General features: G+C 35.8%; 1 protein-coding gene across 2 annotated transcripts; it reads left to right on the plus strand.

The window, feature by feature from the left end:
- KRIT1 (KRIT1 ankyrin repeat containing) lies at positions 1-17,926 on the plus strand. Of its 2 annotated transcripts, none has more exons than XM_042888964.1 (17): positions 1-73; positions 776-911; positions 1,332-1,491; positions 2,821-2,913; positions 3,782-3,911; positions 5,782-6,025; positions 6,323-6,438; positions 6,863-7,006; positions 8,133-8,289; positions 8,529-8,636; positions 9,712-9,868; positions 10,848-10,999; positions 11,625-11,791; positions 13,168-13,255; positions 14,929-15,135; positions 15,437-15,553; positions 16,260-17,926. In XM_042888964.1, exons 2-17 carry the CDS (start codon positions 810-812, stop codon positions 16,326-16,328), a joined length of 2,211 nt encoding a protein of 736 aa, XP_042744898.1. In that variant the 5' UTR covers positions 1-73; positions 776-809; the 3' UTR covers positions 16,329-17,926. The 2 variants fall into 2 exon arrangements, with proteins under 2 accessions (XP_042744898.1, XP_042744899.1); XM_042888965.1 differs by having other exon boundaries at positions 3-90.
- Positions 17,927-18,517: the final 591 nt, after the last annotated feature.

Consider the following 18,517-nt stretch of genomic DNA (forward strand, 5'->3'; position numbering starts at 1 on the left):
AGGTAGTCTGGTCCCGACAAAAATACTGGAGTAAAAGCATGGAAATCTGAAGACCTCTGTTCCTCCTAAAAAGGTGAAGAATGTAAAACGGTACAATTACAAATCTTCGTGAATGGATTAATCTGCAAACAGCATGTGAATGAAAGGGAGTTACCAAATATTCTGTGAAATCAAGCCGGCAACTTATTCCTTCTAGAAGCTGTTTGAATGAATTGTGCCGAGTTTACAATTCTGCCGAACTAAAGAAAAAAAAAAAGTCCGTATTATAGCTTATTTTTGTCTGTTCTGTTACTTGGGTTGTAGGCAAGACTACTTATTGGGAGGGGAAAAAAGGAAAATCAGAGTTTTTCTTGAACTGATAGAAATGCAATACTTTCTAATAGCACCATTCCCAATTGATATGCTTGTAACTTTAGAGGTTTTATTTTTCAGTTTCACATAGCTGAATTGCTTCAGCTTTTCGTCTGCCTTGTAAAATGGGAAGATATTTACAAACTGAAAAAAACAGTTTTACTGTAAAAGAAATTTAGACAAGAAGATTTTTCATATTAAATCTATATGATGTTCCCCATTCTTTTACTCATGTCTATGTTATTGCTTAATGAACAGGAGGCAGAACTACGAAAACCATTGGTGTTTTTCCAGTTAAAGTACAATTAATGAGAAACACAAAGAATCAGTACGCATAATTACTGTGTCCTGGAGTTAGCATGTTGTTGGATTTATTTTTGTTTTTATTTTTAACTGAATCATCCTATTTATTCATTATTTCTAGGGATAAAATAACAACTAAAAAAAAAAAAGAAGAGATGGGAAATCCAGAAACCATCGGGAATGCATACGTTGCAGTGATTCGTCCAAAAAATACTGCAAGCCTGAATTCTCGGGAATATCGAGCTAAATCCTATGAAGTAACATTATTTAATATTTTTCTTCAATGACGTTTTAAAAATAATATGTAATAATAAGTGTATAATAATACAGCTTAAAAGAAAATCTGACAATAGGATATGACATACATGTCATATATCTGCTATGTGTTGCCTTATCATTAGAATATTTGAACACTTTACAGTTTGTAATTTTGATGTTTTATTTCATTTCAGGGCCTTTTGCCCTGTGCACTGCTCAGTGCAAGGGTGCAGCCTTGTCTTTTTGTCTTTAGCCTTAGTGTTAAGGAGGTTGTTCTGACTTTGCCCTCCTGCTGCTCCAGATTCAGTACTTCCTGAGTTATATTACTGCTTTTATAGTGGTATGATAAATACACGCATAGGCACGGAGTTGTTCTGTACTTGTCTAAGTTGTCCTTTTGTTTTATTATTGTTTGAAAGATTTTGTTGCTCGAGGTTCCCATTGAAGGTCAAAAAAAAAAGAGAAAGAAAGTTTTATTGGAAACTAAGCTGCAGGGCGGCACTGAAATAACCCAGAGCATCTTGGATTATGTCCTGGAAGCCACCAAACCAATTTCACCAGCCAATCAGGGTATTAAAGGTAAAAATATTTTAATCTGATTTGCTGTCAATAGCTCTGTAAAATAGTTTAAAATTTAAACAGGGTGTGGGGAGATTGTCAGAGAGCGTGATGTTAGTTTAAAAGAGAAGGTCTGCTTTGAGTTCATAAAAAAACACCCAAGCCACACAGCTTTTAATTAGCCATAGTTTCTCTTTACCTTCCATCTCTGTAAAATGCTTACTAAAAGATTCTCAAATGAATATTTTCCTGTCCATACTGCTTTTTCATCTCAAATTGTGAATTAAATTTCTGGCAAACCAGATTGAAGTAGCTTTTCTAACCTTAATTTCAGCTAAAATTCCAAATAGCGAATTGATTACTTACAAAGTCTGTTCAATGCCAGCATTGTTAAAAGTATCTATGTGAATGTACATATGGCATAACTGCATTGGTTACATACATAACTTGATGAGTATGCTGGTTGTTTTTTTTTTCATTACTGTGATGTAGCTGGTCCAGCAAGTGACCTTGTATTTGTGCTGACAAAAATTGGTTTACTCAGCTTATTTCATTTCCAAACTGGTATAAACTGTACTGACTAAAGCACTTTTCTTCTTGTGTATCTCCTCTTTGTTTTGTAAGCAAGGTTACACTGGGAAGGTTGTCAGGCCAAACAAGACAGTACAGTGCTTAGAAAAGGAATAGGTGGTTGCATGGTAAAATGCTGCAGATGGTAGTAACTGGACCTAACAAAATTAGTGAGGCAGGAAACATAACTTAATAGCATTAATACATGCTTCCTAACAAAGGCAAAACTGTTTCATACCACAGTTTTGAACTGACTCACACAGGACGGAGGCATTAATATGCACAGTTTAGTGTAGCCCCTGCTAAAATATGCAGCTGTGGTCAGAAAAGCAAACAAAAATGCTAGATTCTGTAAGGGTAGATGGGAGGACAGCATGGAAAATACTGTCCTACCACTACATGGATCATCCTAACATGAAATACGGCATGCAGCTGTGCTTTCCCATTTCAGAAGGAATCTTCTTTAACTTAAAGATTGGTGGTTTTGAGAGGTGAGAGCAACCTGAATAATCAGGAGCAGGGAAAAGTTGTTGTGAAAAAAGGTGTACAGTGCTGTCATTTTTCAGGCTAATGACTATGTACGTATTGGTGTTCTTTATTTTGTGTATTTATTTAGATGTTCTTGGCTTGATTTAGATTTTAGCTAGTAATATGCCCTTTTTCTTCCTAGAAATTAGGAAGGATTGGTCTGATAGGCATCCAGTTAACTGTCTCTAGACTGTTTTTATGTATTTATTTAATTATGTTGGTTAATGTTTCCATTTTAATGCAATGTGCTAGGGAAGCGTGTAGTGCTAATGAAGACATTCCCTCTGGATGGAGAGAAAGCAGGCCAGGAGGCATCACTTTACATCGTTCCTACTGTTGTGAAAGGTAACACTAAGCATAATTTCTGATGCTGCGTTCATTTTAACAGAAGTTCAGTTGAAGATTTCAGGATTTTTGTGAATGTGCTGTATGTCTTTTTTATTTAAACATCAAAAAGTTAGAGTTAGGTAGAAATCTGTATACTTTAAAACCTGAAAATGTTACTTAAAATCCTCGGAAAATGTATTGCATTTGTTTCCGTAACCATAGCACACTTTTGATTTAAGCTGTTTGTTCACTGAATGCATACATTTTGAAATATAATCAACTCCTATAAAATTCACTGAACATAATTCTATTTCAGACATCCAGACTATTCAGTTTAGAGTTGTTTACTCAGAGAAGAATGCTTAGCAAATTCTGTAAACAGTTTTGTTTGAACAAGGAATGATGAATGATGGTTTTTAGAAGCAAAGTGTACTGCTTGTCAGGAAGGTTTTTGAAAACAAGCCTGAAACAAATGCCTGTGTGCTTTTGCTGAAACTTCTTTTTGCTTTTGTGGTAAGACCCTAAGGATAAAAACTATCAAATAAATAAATACCATTGTAGAGTTACCAATAGCAGTGACCTCTTCAGTTCTGAAGTGCTATTCTTTTTTTTTTCTGGTAACAACATGCATTTCATATTAATTCCTCAGATGAAGCTGATCACGGTGATGAAATAGTAACTGGACACTTAAAGGTTTTTAAGGTTACCCCATTGGGATATGAATAGCTATGTGGGGACTCTGTAATTTCTGTCAGTTGTGTGGGGAAAAAATTGAACTGCTGCCAGTAGGTTGGGAATATGTAACTACAAAAGACACAGGAGGGAAAATAACATTATTTTCTTCAATATATCTTCAATATATCTTCAAAGTGTGTTTCCTTTTTAGATAATACAAAATACACATACAGTCCAGGATGCCCTGTGTTCTACTGTTTACAAGACATCATGAGAGTCTGCAGTGAATCCAGCACACATTTTGCAACGCTTACTGCAAGAATGTTAATTGCCTTGGATAAGTAAGAAATACCATGAATGCAAATACAGAGACGTAGAAGATAAATAAGGAAATTTAAGGATATAGCAAATAATTTTTACATCGTTTTTCTGATTAAGAAGAAAATGATACTATGTTACTTCATGATTATGAGAAGCATGACAACAAATTTCTAAATCTTTTAAAAAATGTTTTTGTGAACTGAGAAATAGTCTTCTTAATCAAGTGATTTACTGGAAATCCTTGATAATGTTAATGTTTTAATTAATGTTTTACAAAATCATATAATAATATAATCATATAATAATATCAAATCTTCTATAATTTCCACAAATGTTATCAATAAGAATATTTGCAAGAATGTAGAACTAGAATTTTATACCACTTAGATTTCCCTTTACAAACCCTGAAGTGCAGCTCTCCGAGCTGTACAAGTTTATTTGCAGCAGGGAATTGATGTTAAGAATGGCAATTAGTTGTGTAGCCAGATTTAGAGCAATTAGAAAATTTAACATATCAAAAGGGTTTGGGCCTTTTTACGTAGCCTTTACGTAGGAATACCAGGCATAATTATGTACTAATTTCTTTGCAGGAGTATCTGTTGAAGTGAATGAGACCTTTACTTTCAGGCATAGGAAAGCACCATGTTTATGAGCACGTTTTTCTGCCACACATAAATCAAGTTAGGCAAAAATCTTGGCTAATGCAAAAATATTAAGTTACAGGCAACTGCCTAAAAAGCGTCTGCGTGTAGGCAATTTCTGTATTTTCATGTATACCATCATGCAAGATTTTCTATTTGTTTGCTACATAATGAATGCCTTCATATTCTGAGCTCTGCTTAGCATATGTCACCAGCCTTACAGATGTGAGTGAAACCTTGGAAGTATAATAGGAAAGAGTTTATATTGATTGTTCTGTAAGCAGGTAGCCAGAAACAATGCTTGTAAAAGATTTCATAGAGAAATTCCTTGAAAATACCCTCAGACAGACAAGAGGGTGTTCAGAGCACGATGGCCACAGTTTTAATGTCCTTCACAGCAGGGCGATGAGTAAGTGAAGGGAGCACAGCTTGTGAAACATACGATAGATTCAGTCTGGGACTTAATCCAGGCCTAAGCATATGCTCTACACTGGGAACCACATTCTTAGATGTGATTCTGGAACAGGCAAGCTCCAAACAGTATATCAGTGGATTTTTCTTTCCAAAGCATGTGCTTCTTTATTCTACCTTTCCAAGATAAAGCACTAAGCAGAATTAATTGTATTCTAGCAAAGGATGTGTTTATTTCAAGTTTTGAGAGAGGCCTAAAACCCTCCTCTGTTGTCAGTAGTAGTCCACTTCAAACAGAGTAATCTTCAGTGCAGCTATGTAAAAGGACAGGTGGTAGCCTTTGTGAAAGAGAATTGGCTGTTTGCAAGCTCTTGAGGGACCTTCTGCTTTCTCTCAAAGTCAGAAGTCTTATTAAGTCTGTACAGATACTGAAACTTAAGGTCGCACGTAAAAGGCTTTAAGTTGCAGAATTTGTGTCTTGAGAGTAGTAATACTGATAAACTGAAAGTAAATGAAGTGAAACAGCAACGTTTTGGTGTGGTCAAGTGTTTTGGTTATAACCATTGTTATTTCTGTCATATATTTTAATTTCCTTTTCTTTGGGACTTTGCATCTGCAGGAAATGCGTTTGAGCAAACACATTTGCTAAAAAAATATCATTTATGGGGCTTAATTTAGTGTTGTAAAATTATTTATGCACATTATAATTATATTTTAATTAAAAAAAAAAATTTGCTGTTACTAAACACACAACTGTTAATCAAAGAAATGGACAGGCATGATCAGAATAGCCTTTTTCTATCAGGAAATGAATTAACTTGCCAAATTTCTTCTGCAGGTGGTTGGATGAACGGCATACCCAGTCTCATTCCATCCCAGCTTTATTCAGACCATCTCCTCTTGAGAGAATTAAAACAAACGTAATAAACCCTGCTTATGCTATAGAACCTGGTCAAACAGAGAGCTCGTTACACATGGGTTATACTGCTCTGGAAATAAAGAGTAAAATGCTGGCATTAGAGAAAGCAGATATGTGTATATATAATCCTCTGTTTGGATCTGACCTTCAATATACCAACAGGGTAAGAATTATATTTTCATTTTGTATTTGTGGAACATACATGCTTTTCTGTTTTGTATTTTATTTGCTCATTTTTTCTGAGCATGCTTTGTTTTAATATAATCAGATTTCTTTATTGCACGCTTACTGCCAAAAAGATTTCCAAATCCTCACACTTCAACATTAATCTCTTTACTTATAAAATATTACAGTCGTAACTTGGGCACCAAGATAATACTTGGGCTGGATGGGGATTGTTTGGCCAAATCTCAGTAAGATTTTTTTTTTTTTCAGTTTTATTTAAATTATGTCTTCACAGGTTGACAAAGTGGTAATAAATCCCTACTTTGGCCTTGGAGCCCCAGACTATTCAAAAATTCAGATTCCTAAAAGAGAAAAGTGGCAACGCAGCATGAGCAGTGTCACAGAGGACAAGTATTACATTTCTTTTTTGTTAATATATACTTTAGTTTTGTTATATTACGGTAGTACTTAGCAGACTTGATCAGCACGAGACTCTTTACTCTAGGGCTTTACTGTACAACTGCATATTTAAATAAAAGAAAATCTATTTGAAGTCTCTAAGTACACAAATTAAAGGACAGATCAAGAAAGATTTAAATTACAAATGTTAGAGTAGCATTTCTTAGCATAATGAATAAAGTTGTGGCTTGGGTACTGCATGACTGAAATGCTAGTTGTACAAATACTGACGCATTTGAGTTGTATGAGCTTCATCTGTATTATTCATATGGCTCTACAGTTAGTCCTGAGTTAGTCATTTAAAAAACCTGATGTTCTCAACTATTTAAATGTTTCTCAACTGTGTTTCCCTCCTGCTTTCCCTTTTAATTCGTAGAGAACACCAGTGGGTAGACGATTTCCCTCTTCACCGCAGTGCTTGTGAAGGCGACTCTGATTTACTAAGCCACCTTCTGGATAAAAAGTTTTCTGTTAATCAGTTAGACAGTGACCACTGGGCACCAATCCATTATGCATGCTGGTGAGTCAACCCAGTATAGTTTTTCCAATCAAATGCTTTCTTGCTGCTTTCTTGCTGTCATGACTCTTTTGCAGTATTTTATGTGATTCATCATACAGGGTCAAAAATGAGAAATAAAATTTAGATTTTCTATGCTTTGTCTCTTAATATACATTATTGTATATTACCTTCTGAAGAGAAATACTGCTTGAGGTTTTGAGATAATTGCTATCTGAGTGGTTCAGAGAAGACCAAGTATGGTTATCATCACACACTTATTTATTGCCTCTTATATCTGTCCCTACATCTGTCCTGAAGTACCTGTTTTACTCGCTGTTGGAGACACTGGGTCTAGTTTACTGTAACAACTCTTGCAGCCTTTATTGGTTAAAGGCTGTGAGCAGTTCTGTAACGCAGGAATAGCTGAGCTGAGTGAGTGTTGATGAGAGTCATGCTTTGAACACGATGCTGAACTCCATGATCTCCAGAAACCAACTTGACTGATTCTATGATGCTGTGATGATTTAAATCTGTGATTCTTTCACAGCTTTTGTCAGACCTTGCAAAAATACTTCTGTTTCATCTTTAAGCAGAAGGTAGTCTTCTGTATTTATAGCAGTGTCTGATAACCTGAACATAAAAATCAAGCTTGGCTGTTTAAAACAAAACAAAAACAAACAAACAAACAAACAAAAACACCAAAACAAACAAAAATGACTTATTTGATTTTTAGTGTTTCTCAGAAAGTTTACATACACATTTAATGCTAGGTTTCCCAGTTAGCAGCATGAGTCTTAGGAACCATCTGCATAACATTCAGAAGCTTTATGCAGATTCTTACACAGACTTTGCAGGCAAGGCTGAGCCTGTTTTGCCATGACTGAATTGCTACAGCTACCCAAATAGTGTAAAGCAGAGTTGGGTCTATCTCTAATAAATCTAGTAAATGGTTGCTAGACAGTACCAAATACATGTAGAAGTTAAACAAACTTACTAACATTCACTGTGTTTGGCATCTAAATGTTCGCTGTCTTTGGAAAGCTAAAAGCTCTTGAGCAAGGCAGTGTACTTTTTCTTATTTAGAAGTATCTGGAAAAGATTTTAGTTTACATTTGCTGTGTCTGCTACATTTTTAATCTGCCTGTAGGTATGGAAAAGTTGAAGCTACTCGGATGCTATTGGAGAAAGGAAAGTGCAATCCAAATCTTTTGAACGGCCAGCTTAGTTCTCCTCTACATTTTGCTGCTGGAGGTGGGCATGCTGAAATAGTACAGATTCTCCTGAATCATCCAGAAATTGACAGAGTAAGTTCTGTTTGTGTACCGAAATGGCAATTTAACATGTTTCTAGCTTGTGCATGTGACACTTGGTGTCCATACTACAATGTGTAAACACAATGGTCTATTGAGTGACTGACAAAAAATGGTTAAATATTTTTCATTGCCTCTACTTTTTTCCATTATTTATCAGTTATCTCAAACGTGAAATGTTTGCCTAATTCCAGTCAAAACAATGCATTATCAGTGTTTCTGTTTGTTTGTAGCACATTACTGATCAACAGGGAAGGTCTCCACTGAATGTCTGTGAAGAGAACAAACAAAATGAGTGGGAAGAAACTGCAAAACTATTGAAGGATGCCATAAATAAACCTGTATGTGTTTATTTCTCTGAATATCTTGAAATTTATATTTCGTTTATAAATAGACTTTGGAAAAGCTAGGCTAGGCTCACTTAAGAGCTTTTAAAGTAAGTGTGCACTATACTTAAAAGGTTAGTGTGAAAGAAACAAACAGGCATTTTGTCTCTTTAAATGTTTCTGTCTATATTTATGGCCTTGTGTCAGTATTTGATTTATTTGTGGGAGCATCACATCAGCTGCTGATCTTCTATCATCAGCTACTTTTGATTATATAATCATTATTTTTCTTTGTGCCTTATCATCTTATGGGTTGATAAGCAGGAACATTCAGCTCTTTAAATGTAGACTTCTACAAAATTGGCTTTTTATCATGTAGTCAGTGTAGGCTTTCTTAGCAGCCAGTGGAATCCTTACTAGGTTGGAAACAAAATGACAGTGTGAGAGTAGAGAGATGTACACGAGGTATTTCGTTAATTTATGTGATGTGTGCGTGTATATGCCTTGAGCACCCAATTTAAGTAAGTCTTTCAGAAGGCATTCTTTGGGCACATATGTAAGTCACTGTACACTGGGAATTCTGAAAGGAAAAATAATTTGTCAGTAATATTATGGAAGTGCTAAAAGATGTTATTGAGATTGCGTTTGTATTGTAGTGGGATCTGTATTAAGAGTGATGTTTTCCTCCTGAAAAATTAGCCTTGTTAGGTTAGACTAATAGTTGGAATAATTTATAACATGCCAGTGATAGTGAGGTAGTTGTTCCATTATATGCTTAGGCAGTTGAGCCCAAATCCTCAGATAACTTAGTCCTGTTTGCCTTGGAGTTAAAACAGAAGTGAAGTTTGCAGTATACAAGTAGAACCTCTATTGTAGTTACTGTGGTAAAAAGCCCAGTAAAAGAACTTGTATAAATCACAAAATGTAGTTTTCATAAGCAGAAATATGAAGTTGTGCAGTGTTATTTTTCTCAATAGTGTAGATTTTATTTTATTGAATTATGGTTAAATTGCTTAAACTCTTCACAAACGCCAACAGAAAGAACTTTAACCAATCAATATTAATAACAATAAATTGAATTTTTATGTAGTATGAAAAGGCACGAATTTATCGTATGGATGGGTCGTACCGCTCTGTTGAGTTGAAACACGGGAACAATACTACTGTACAGCAAATAATGGAAGGGATGCGTTTGTCTCAAGAAACCCAGCAATACTTTACTATCTGGATCTGTTCTGAGAACCTCAGTAAGTTGCAAGGAATACAGTTACATTTGAAAGTCTATTGCACTTTTTTTAAATTTGTATTTAAAATTTTTTTTTTTCCTTATGAAAATTGGAAATGCACTCTTTGATAGTAGTGAAAAGATGTTCCACTTTAATAGCTCCTTTGAAGTTTTACATATAATGTAAAAGCCAGAGCAGTGAAAATAAGATAAATATGGAGTTCTGGTTCCTCACTGCTAGAAAATGGGTAAGCAGTAATCACAGAGACAGGCTGGATAAGTGAATGAGCACAACTGAAGATCCAGGCTGCAGTTTATAGTAGTTGGAAGCTCTGTATTGATTTCGCATCTCTCATATAGACAGGTGAACTTGTAAATTTGAATTACTGTAGCCTGTTAAGAATCAAGACATTTTACAAATGAAAATGAATGTCTGCTCTGAATAGTTTATGGTTTATGTCTCAAAAAATAGAAGGTACGTTTCTAAGATATTTTTCCATTATTTTTCATTTTTCATTATTCCATGTATTTTTCCATTAAAAATCTGACTTTTGGGCATGGCATTTCTCTCTCTCGTAAGAGTTGAGACAAGAATCTGTCTCATTTTTGCTATTGTAATTTTATTTAATATGGCTGCTAGCTTTCTGGAGGTCCTTTACTTGTGGTTTTGTGGTCCATCTTGCTATTCCATTACATGTTTAAATACAAATTCACTCTTGAGAAGCTGAAAAGAACTAAAGTTCATCATTAATGCATTTATTAAATATATGCCAATAGTTTTGTCGGTAAATCTATATTTTGAAAACCTTTTATATAAGGCAGTTTAGAAAGCATAGAAAAAATTATTTATTTATTTATTTATTTTTAAATGAATCCTCAGTTTCAGATATTCTTGTTCTGATGCAGCATCAAATCATCCACATATGTATATGCTGTTTTACTGTTTTACTTTTTAAACAGTTTTACTGTTTATTTATAAACGCAACACTGATATTTCCTAGGCCTCCAATTGAAGCCCTTTCACAAGCCTTTGCAGCATATTCGAGACTGGCCTGAAATATTCACTGAACTGACAAACTTGGATCCTCAGAGGGAAACTTCACAGCTTTTCCTGAGAAGAGATGTGAGACTTCCACTAGAAATAGAAAAAAAGGTTGGCACTTAGAAGTGATAGCATGAAATCGTGGTCAGAATCAGAACACCTTGAATACCACTGCTCAGTGCATTTAATGGCTGAATTTACATACTTATCTAAACCACATCTCTCATCTCCTTGCCTTTTCTGTGAGAGTTTGTGGTCAGTTTCTCTCTATTCCTACTCTACACTTGCTCAGATTCTAATTTCTCGCTTTATCAATTGTGACCCAGTCTCTGTGTTTGTCATACATGTACTAACAACCTGCCTTATTTTCTTTCTTTTCCCTGTTCTGTGATATTTCCAATATTTAATTGGATGGTTTCAATGGGAATATTTAAATGTACTCAAAATGGATTTGTGGGTAAAAAAACACAGCAAAATTTCTGTGAACTTTCTTGATTGTGCATTGTACGTTAGTAACCTTTTCCTTTTAAATGCATTAGATCACTGAAGTCTTGAATTAAGTCAATCACAATAATTGTTTCATTTTTTTCTGTTACAGAGCATTACTAAAATGTACCCAAAGCAGGATTACACATTTTGTCTTGTACCTCTGAATCAGTGAGGAACTGTATTCATTTTTTTTCTAAGCTCATTTTCTTTTTGAAGAGAATTCATGCTATTTAAATCTTTTAAACAGATTGAGGATCCATTGGCTATTCTTATTCTTTTTGATGAAGCCAGATATAATTTATTGAAAGGTTTCTATACGTCGCCCGATGCTAAGCTGATCACCCTGGCAAGTCTCCTTCTACAGATAGTTTATGGAAATTATGAGAGCAAGAAACATAAACAAGGCTTTCTAAAGTAAGTATGTTTTTGTTTTTAAATGAAATATTTTTAGATAGTTCCACTTACCTGTGGAAATATCAAATGTTAGGTATGGCATTTTTTATTATTCTTCTCCTTTAATGAGTCTAGTTCAGAACAACCACATAGTACTGGTAGCATTAACAGAAGTTAGGCATGGTGTCTGAAAAACATGCTGATTTTAATTATTTGCTGTCCAAGGCCAGGAACAGAGGTTCTGTATTCTGCAAATCTGTGCTGAGACACAGTAATAGAAAAATGAGTAACAGTGCTCAAGCAAATGAAGACTTTTGACAGGAGTGAAGTGGACTATGCTGAAGGAGCACCTTACAACATCCAGTCAGACCAACTTTTAAGAATGATGTTCCTCTTTCAGGGAGGAACGTGTGTAATCCTACACTAAATTTGTCAGAAAAATAGGACCGGTAGTGCTCTGCCAGGTGGTACTTTTCTCTCCCCTTTTTCTTCTCTTGACTGCAGAACTGGGATATGTTTTTATGCTTCCACATACAGCATGTATCAAAACATGCAGCAGTATCAGAACACATCAGGATTTCGCTTTCTGCTATGTGAATCTTCACTCCAACCCCCACCATCTCCACCTCAGTTCATTCATGTAACAGCAGATGTGCTGTTCTAGGATGCTACTATAGTTCTTATGTCCTCTCATTCACAGCTTCAGCTAAGCTGTGCTGGCTTGCTTTTCTTGGTTGCATACTCCACCATCTGTACATCAGCTGCATTTTCTGCTGCAGTTACACTGCTTTTAAGTGTGAGCTGCATCTGAAAGGTCTGTCTGCACTGCTGTCCTTGTTAGTTTAAAGGATGAAGTCTATATTAATTGTGCAAGCTAGTAGAGGCTCCCTGTAGTGTTTGTTGCCTCCATTTAAAAAGGCTCTTCATGCAAATAGCTTCACTTTCATGTTATGTGGTATCTTATTTTCATGTGAAGATGAATGGCCCTAGTCACTGGTGGTACTGAATAAAGCAGTGAACCTATAAGCCATCATCTTCTGATATTCTGGTTTAGGTGACTGTCCCTTTTGTAATTTTGTCTTTCATACTAGTCTTTAATCAACTAAGGGTCACATGTTCTGCTGCTAGCATTTCCTCTCCCTGCCACATCTGTAATGCATGACACAAAAGTGGTTAACACAAAATCAACTGGATTGCCGTTAATTGGGAATTCCACTAGATTTTATGCCTTAGCTTTAATTTCAGGAAGGCTTCTCAGTTGCTGAGGGAACATTTGATGGGAGCTGGCTGTCTAGCTCTGTGTGTGTGGTTTGAAGATAAAAACTGGCAGACACTACTCTTAGTTCTTTCTTTGTTTAATGAAGGAATTTTTTTTTCTGCTTTGTTTTTTTCTATAGTGAAGAAAATCTTAAATCTATAGTACCAATCACTAAACTAAAAAGTAAAGCTCCTCATTGGACAAACAGAATACTTCATGAATACAAGGTAGGACAAATAGAAAAATTACAGAAAATCCTGTCGAGCATATTTTTGACTGTTCGATTGTCAGCTAATGAACAAAAATGTTGGTGTGTATATAATCTGGAAATGCGTATGTTATGAATTTTTTGATGGGTTCTTGTTGGAATGCTCTTATTTCTTGTACAGTTACAGCTGATATGCTTCTTAGAAATAAATATGATTTGTCATCTGTTCATTTATCTTCCATGTTAACTTTACGTTCATGGGTACCGCCTGTACAGGTATACATGTAGAAAATCTGCTCTGACTTATATTTTCACATCTGCTCATAATGACAGGTTGATAAAGCCTGTTTTGCTGATGTAGCTTGTATGGTAGTGATCTGTTACTGGTGCACAAACTGCCTTGACTACAGTCGTTAATTTAGGAAAATTTCTATGCATGGACTTAGGATGCTTCTGTAAAAGACTTAAAAGCTTTGATTTCCAAACTGAGTCAAACACACGTGACAATTAAATTTGTGAACTTCATGAAAAATTGTAGAATAAATAAGGTGTGACAGATAGAGAATTGTTCCAGCTGATATGAATCACTTTAGGTGTCTGACAGGAAACTGCAGAGGCGCACAGGGAACATTTTCAGCCTTGCCCCTCTTTCTTTGAGTCGAAGTTACTCAGTAATTAACTTTTTCCTGGTGTCAACACCTCTTCTGTCAGAAACCAGCACATCACTCTTGTTCTTCATAATACAGATGAAGAAAGGAAGATAATGTTCTTCCTAAGACTGCGGTACAGCAGAGGACACAGCAGAGTATTCTTTACTCTTTCTTGTGTCAGATAAAATATAAGAGCACAGCATTGTAGGCTTCTGCTGTAGGCTGTTATTTTTAGGTACAGGGGAAAGGAAAAGGTGTTTCAGTCCTTGTTCCAAATATTTTAATCCATTTTATATTTTAAGAATAGCTGTAGCATTCAGGTAAGTTGTAATGCAGGGTGTGCAACAAAGAGGTTGGTGCCATCTACCCCACCCACAATTACACCCCCCCTAATTGCTAAAGGCTTGTGTTCTCTTTTATGCCTTCTAACCTCATGTGTGGCTTTGCTGAATTTTTGTCCCTTAGTTTCAGATTTGGAAAGTTATCTTTTCCTTCATTTGTTTTGGGTACTTCGCATCAGTCAGTTTTGAACTAGGAGCAATCTAACAACCCTTTGTTGTAACAGTTCCATGCTACTGAGAAGGAGGAAATATCAGGATTGTTTCTCATTCTAAATGAGGGCTCTGTTCAGGAAAACAAATTTTGCACCTTATTTTGTTTAAAAAAAAAAAATAAAAAAATCCATGTCTGCAGGAGCATACTGTGTTTCATGCTCATCTAAGCATGCTTTGGACCTCTCAAAGGAGGAGTGCTTAGGTTTTTTTATCATTATTGTTATTTTATTTTAATGTATGTAGTATCAGCTGGTTAACCCTGGCTAGTCTGAAATACTTCTAATAGAGGGGAAACTGTGGGAACCTGAAGTGGTTAGGTGTCTGTGTTTAAGATTTCTGAGGCTCGTACAGGGACCTACATTCTCAGTCTGTTTCAGCATCTGAGACTTTCTTTTTCAGTGGGAATTCCACTGAACTATGTTATGTTCTTCAAATAAACGCAGGTATTTTGAAAGATTTATTGATTGCCTGTGTTCTTTTCTTTCTAGAATCTGAGCACCAGTGAAGGTGTAAGTAAAGAGATGCATCACCTTCAGCGCATGTTTTTGCAGAATTGCTGGGAAATTCCAACTTACGGAGCAGCTTTTTTCACAGGACAGATATTCACCAAAGCAAGTTCGAGTAGCCATAAAGTCATCAAGGTCTACGTAGGAGTAAATGTGAAAGGGCTGCATCTCCTGAACATGGAAACCAAGGTCAGCTTAAGTGAACTGCTGATGAAAACTTCTAAGTTTAATGCTGTTCTCTTAAATTCTCTGTGCTAGTAGGCGTTTCACATCTAAATTGACCATGAAGATTTCCAAGATTCTGAAGTCTTCAAAAAGCACTTTAATGGAAAGCCTTGTATTTTTCAACTTGACTACTTTATAAGATACAGCTTGAATATGGAACATACTTTTCCACTTAGGTAGAATTCTGTCTTAAGTGAAATAAGGAAAGTTCCATTTGTAAGTATGGACAGTGTTTTCTGAATGATGGTTTTCTATTTTATTGTAGGCTTTACTCCTCAGCTTAAAGTATGGCTGTTTTATGTGGCAGTTGGGAGATGGAGATACATGTTTTCAGATACACAGTCTGGAAAACAAAATGAGTTTTATTGTGCATACCAAACAGGTAAGCATTGACATTTTTCATTCAACATAGAATTTCATCCATCATAGAATTTCTTGGACCAAATACATGTTCCTTCTCTTGTGGTTGACCCTTGTACTGTATAAAAGAAGCTCCACCGAAACTCTGCCCCCAAAGTGATTTTCAGATGAGAACTTTTCTCAATATTTCAGAGTGTTTGCTTGTCCTTACAGGATGTGAAGCCTTTAGCATTCTAAATACGTAAGAATAAACTTGCATTAGGGAGAACATTTCTTTTTGGTAGTGAAAACTGTTTGTTGCTTGTGCCCAATCCCATAGACCCTAAGGATAATTCCAAATACGACAAGAATCACAGAATTAGAGCTGGTAACATTTCTGTCAAAACTGGTGGAGTTTGGCATTGTCAAATATCGTCACAGACCATATGCCATGTTGAAAGGTGTTGTGACAAAACTGCAGCTTTGAGTGTGTTGTATAGTTTGACAGTAGTTACCTTTTGATTTTTTTACATCATAAGAATTTGGATAGAGAGGAAGAAGTGATTTAGTGTTTTGAAAAATATTTCCTGATTTATAAGGAAAAAAACCTAGTTTTTGGTTTCATTGTTATCTCTAAAATGATGCAACTTCTAACTTCTGTTTATATACTTGCATTTACCATATACTTAAATTGATTGTGCAATTGTTGTGAAATGCTGATTAGAATTTAATTGTGTACCTTTCTATAGGCAGGTCTCATCGTAAAACTTCTGATGAAATTGAATGGCCAATTAATGCCTAGTGAAAGAAATGAATGATGGACAAATGATGAAACAGCATCTTATGGATAAGCAAAAAATTCTCACCCTAACAGAAGACTTCCATGTACATGAATTTTACACAAGAGAAAAGTCCATTTGTACAGTTTTTTAACTTTGTACAGAACCTGCATGATTTATTTTTTTAAAAAGCTTTACAACATATCTGTTATTTTTATAAATATTTTTGTTTCATATATAAGCTATTGTAGAGCTGGAGTTACCAGTAAAAGCTAGCAAAATTTAAATGCTTTACCAAATTGGACAAGAGTGAATCGAGCCATTCTTGACTGTTGGACGAAAATTAATCTGGAAACTTTTTTCCCAGGGGATGATGAGACTGATGGTGCTGTTAAGCACATCTCAGTTAACATCTTCACTTCACATGTCTTTCTGTAGAACATCAAGGAGGTTGTATGTGTTACAGTGTTTTTAGACAAACTTTACTTTTAAAATATTCTTGGTAAATATGCTTAGGAGACCAGCCAGTCTTTTGAACATCTGCTTTTGATAAACTCTTACTTGGTTTCTGACAAATGTGATAGCTGGCTTTATTTTTACTCTTATTTCTCATACTTGGTGTTCATATTTATTCTAAAATACTGCATGAAGATGTCGAAAGGGAACTATTTTAAATCTTCAAAAGCCATATTCAATGTTCAGTGTGCTTGTAAGAAAACTGGACTTCTACTTTTGCCGTGCAATATAAAACATTTGCATATGGAGAAGGAGGAGGTTTACAAACAAATCTCATTCAGAGGTCTTCAGATACTTTAATAATTCTTATCCTGGATTGCAACTCATCTTCAGTAACAAGAACTCATATAGGGGGTACTAAGTCACTTCTGTTCAACTAATTTTCCTTCTCATTGCTTATTTCATTTCCTTGAAACCGCAAGCAGTAGAGAATGCAGGACTTAATGCTACAATTACTGTTTAACATGCAAGTTTATAAGCATTCTTCTTGCTCTTTACTAAGTCACAGCTGGGTCTTAGCAAATTGGGTCCCAAGTGTAAGATGGGGACCCTATGGATTCTGAAATGTCTTTGTACTTTAAGACAGTATTCATAATACACCTCCAAAAATTCTGGTTGTATTTCAGGGTTCTAAGTGCACTTGATTACTCCTTCCATGTAAGCTGCATGCTAAAACAGTTTGCAATACTTTGTAAAAAGAAGTTAAAAAAAAACAAAACAAAACCCCAAGTTTGTTGTTTTGTAATACCTTTAATGGTACCTCACTACTAGTAAGTACAGTTTAAGGAATTAACGTAATGAACAAGTTAAAAAATAAACAGAAGATACTTTGAAGTCTTCTTAGCAAGCTTTATTATTTAATGGGCATAAATAGCAGTAAATTTATCTTTTATTTATGGTAAATAATGCAACGGTCAGGTCCTTTGTAGCATTCTTGCTTTCGTGGCACTGGTATCAGAAGTACTCTTTGCTACACAGCACTTCGTTACAGAACTAGAAGGAAAACGTTGATGCATGTCACAGTTACATATTTAACGAAAGTATTAATATGCCTTATTGCTGTATAGTTCTTTCTGCTAAGATTCTTATTTATTACTACCTAATAAATTGTTTACAAATCACCTTTGTTATTTGTGTTAACTGCAGCCAGCATCAAAGTGCCCTGAAATGTCTTATCGAGCAGGTGCCATCGCCAAAGGGCTGTTGAACAGGCTGGTCTTTGCAGGTTTTGTAGGATAATAGTGAGATAGGATCATGGGAACAGTTCCACAGTGATTAGAAGTTAAGGCACAGACTGCTGTGCACCTGGGAAAGGGGTTGAGTAATCCTTGCGAGTGGTGTAGGATGGTCATGAGATAGGATCACAGGGAGGAGGGTTCCAAGTGATTGCAGATTAGGACGCACAGAGCACCTTGCTGCACGCCTTGGAAACAACTCGGGAACTCTTGAGTCCGGACAAGCCAGCTGGCAGCAGGTGATGCCTATCGGAAGGCTTTGAGCTGGAGCTCCGGGCAGGCTGTTGGCAGCCGGGAACAGGAGGTGCTGCTGCGGTGTTGCGACAAGGAGGGGTGAGTGCCAGCCTGCTGTCTGGGAGTGGGGAAATGGGACTGGAGCAGAGAGTGAGGCAGCATGTGGACCACTAGCAGCTGTGCTCTGTGCCAAACAGTAGAGCTGAAAAAGCTGCAGAAATGAAAATCATGCCTTAGTAAGCA

The sequence above is a fragment of the Lagopus leucura genome, unplaced genomic scaffold (assembly GCF_019238085.1).
Source record: "Lagopus leucura isolate 7727_CA_CO unplaced genomic scaffold, USGS_WTPT01 Super-Scaffold_100157, whole genome shotgun sequence".
In the NCBI taxonomy this organism is placed as follows: domain Eukaryota; kingdom Metazoa; phylum Chordata; class Aves; order Galliformes; family Phasianidae; genus Lagopus; species Lagopus leucura.

Bases quoted from the DNA above. Each gene is read 5' to 3' on its own strand.
- KRIT1 (XM_042888964.1), top strand. From the start codon at position 810: ATGGGAAATCCAGAAACCATCGGGAATGCATACGTTGCAGTGATTCGT. The intron at 6,026-6,322 runs GTAAGAATTATA...ATGTCTTCACAG, and splicing joins ACCTTCAATATACCAACAGG to GTTGACAAAGTGGTAATAAA. The intron at 11,792-13,167 runs GTAAGTATGTTT...TTTTTTCTATAG, and splicing joins CATAAACAAGGCTTTCTAAA to TGAAGAAAATCTTAAATCTA.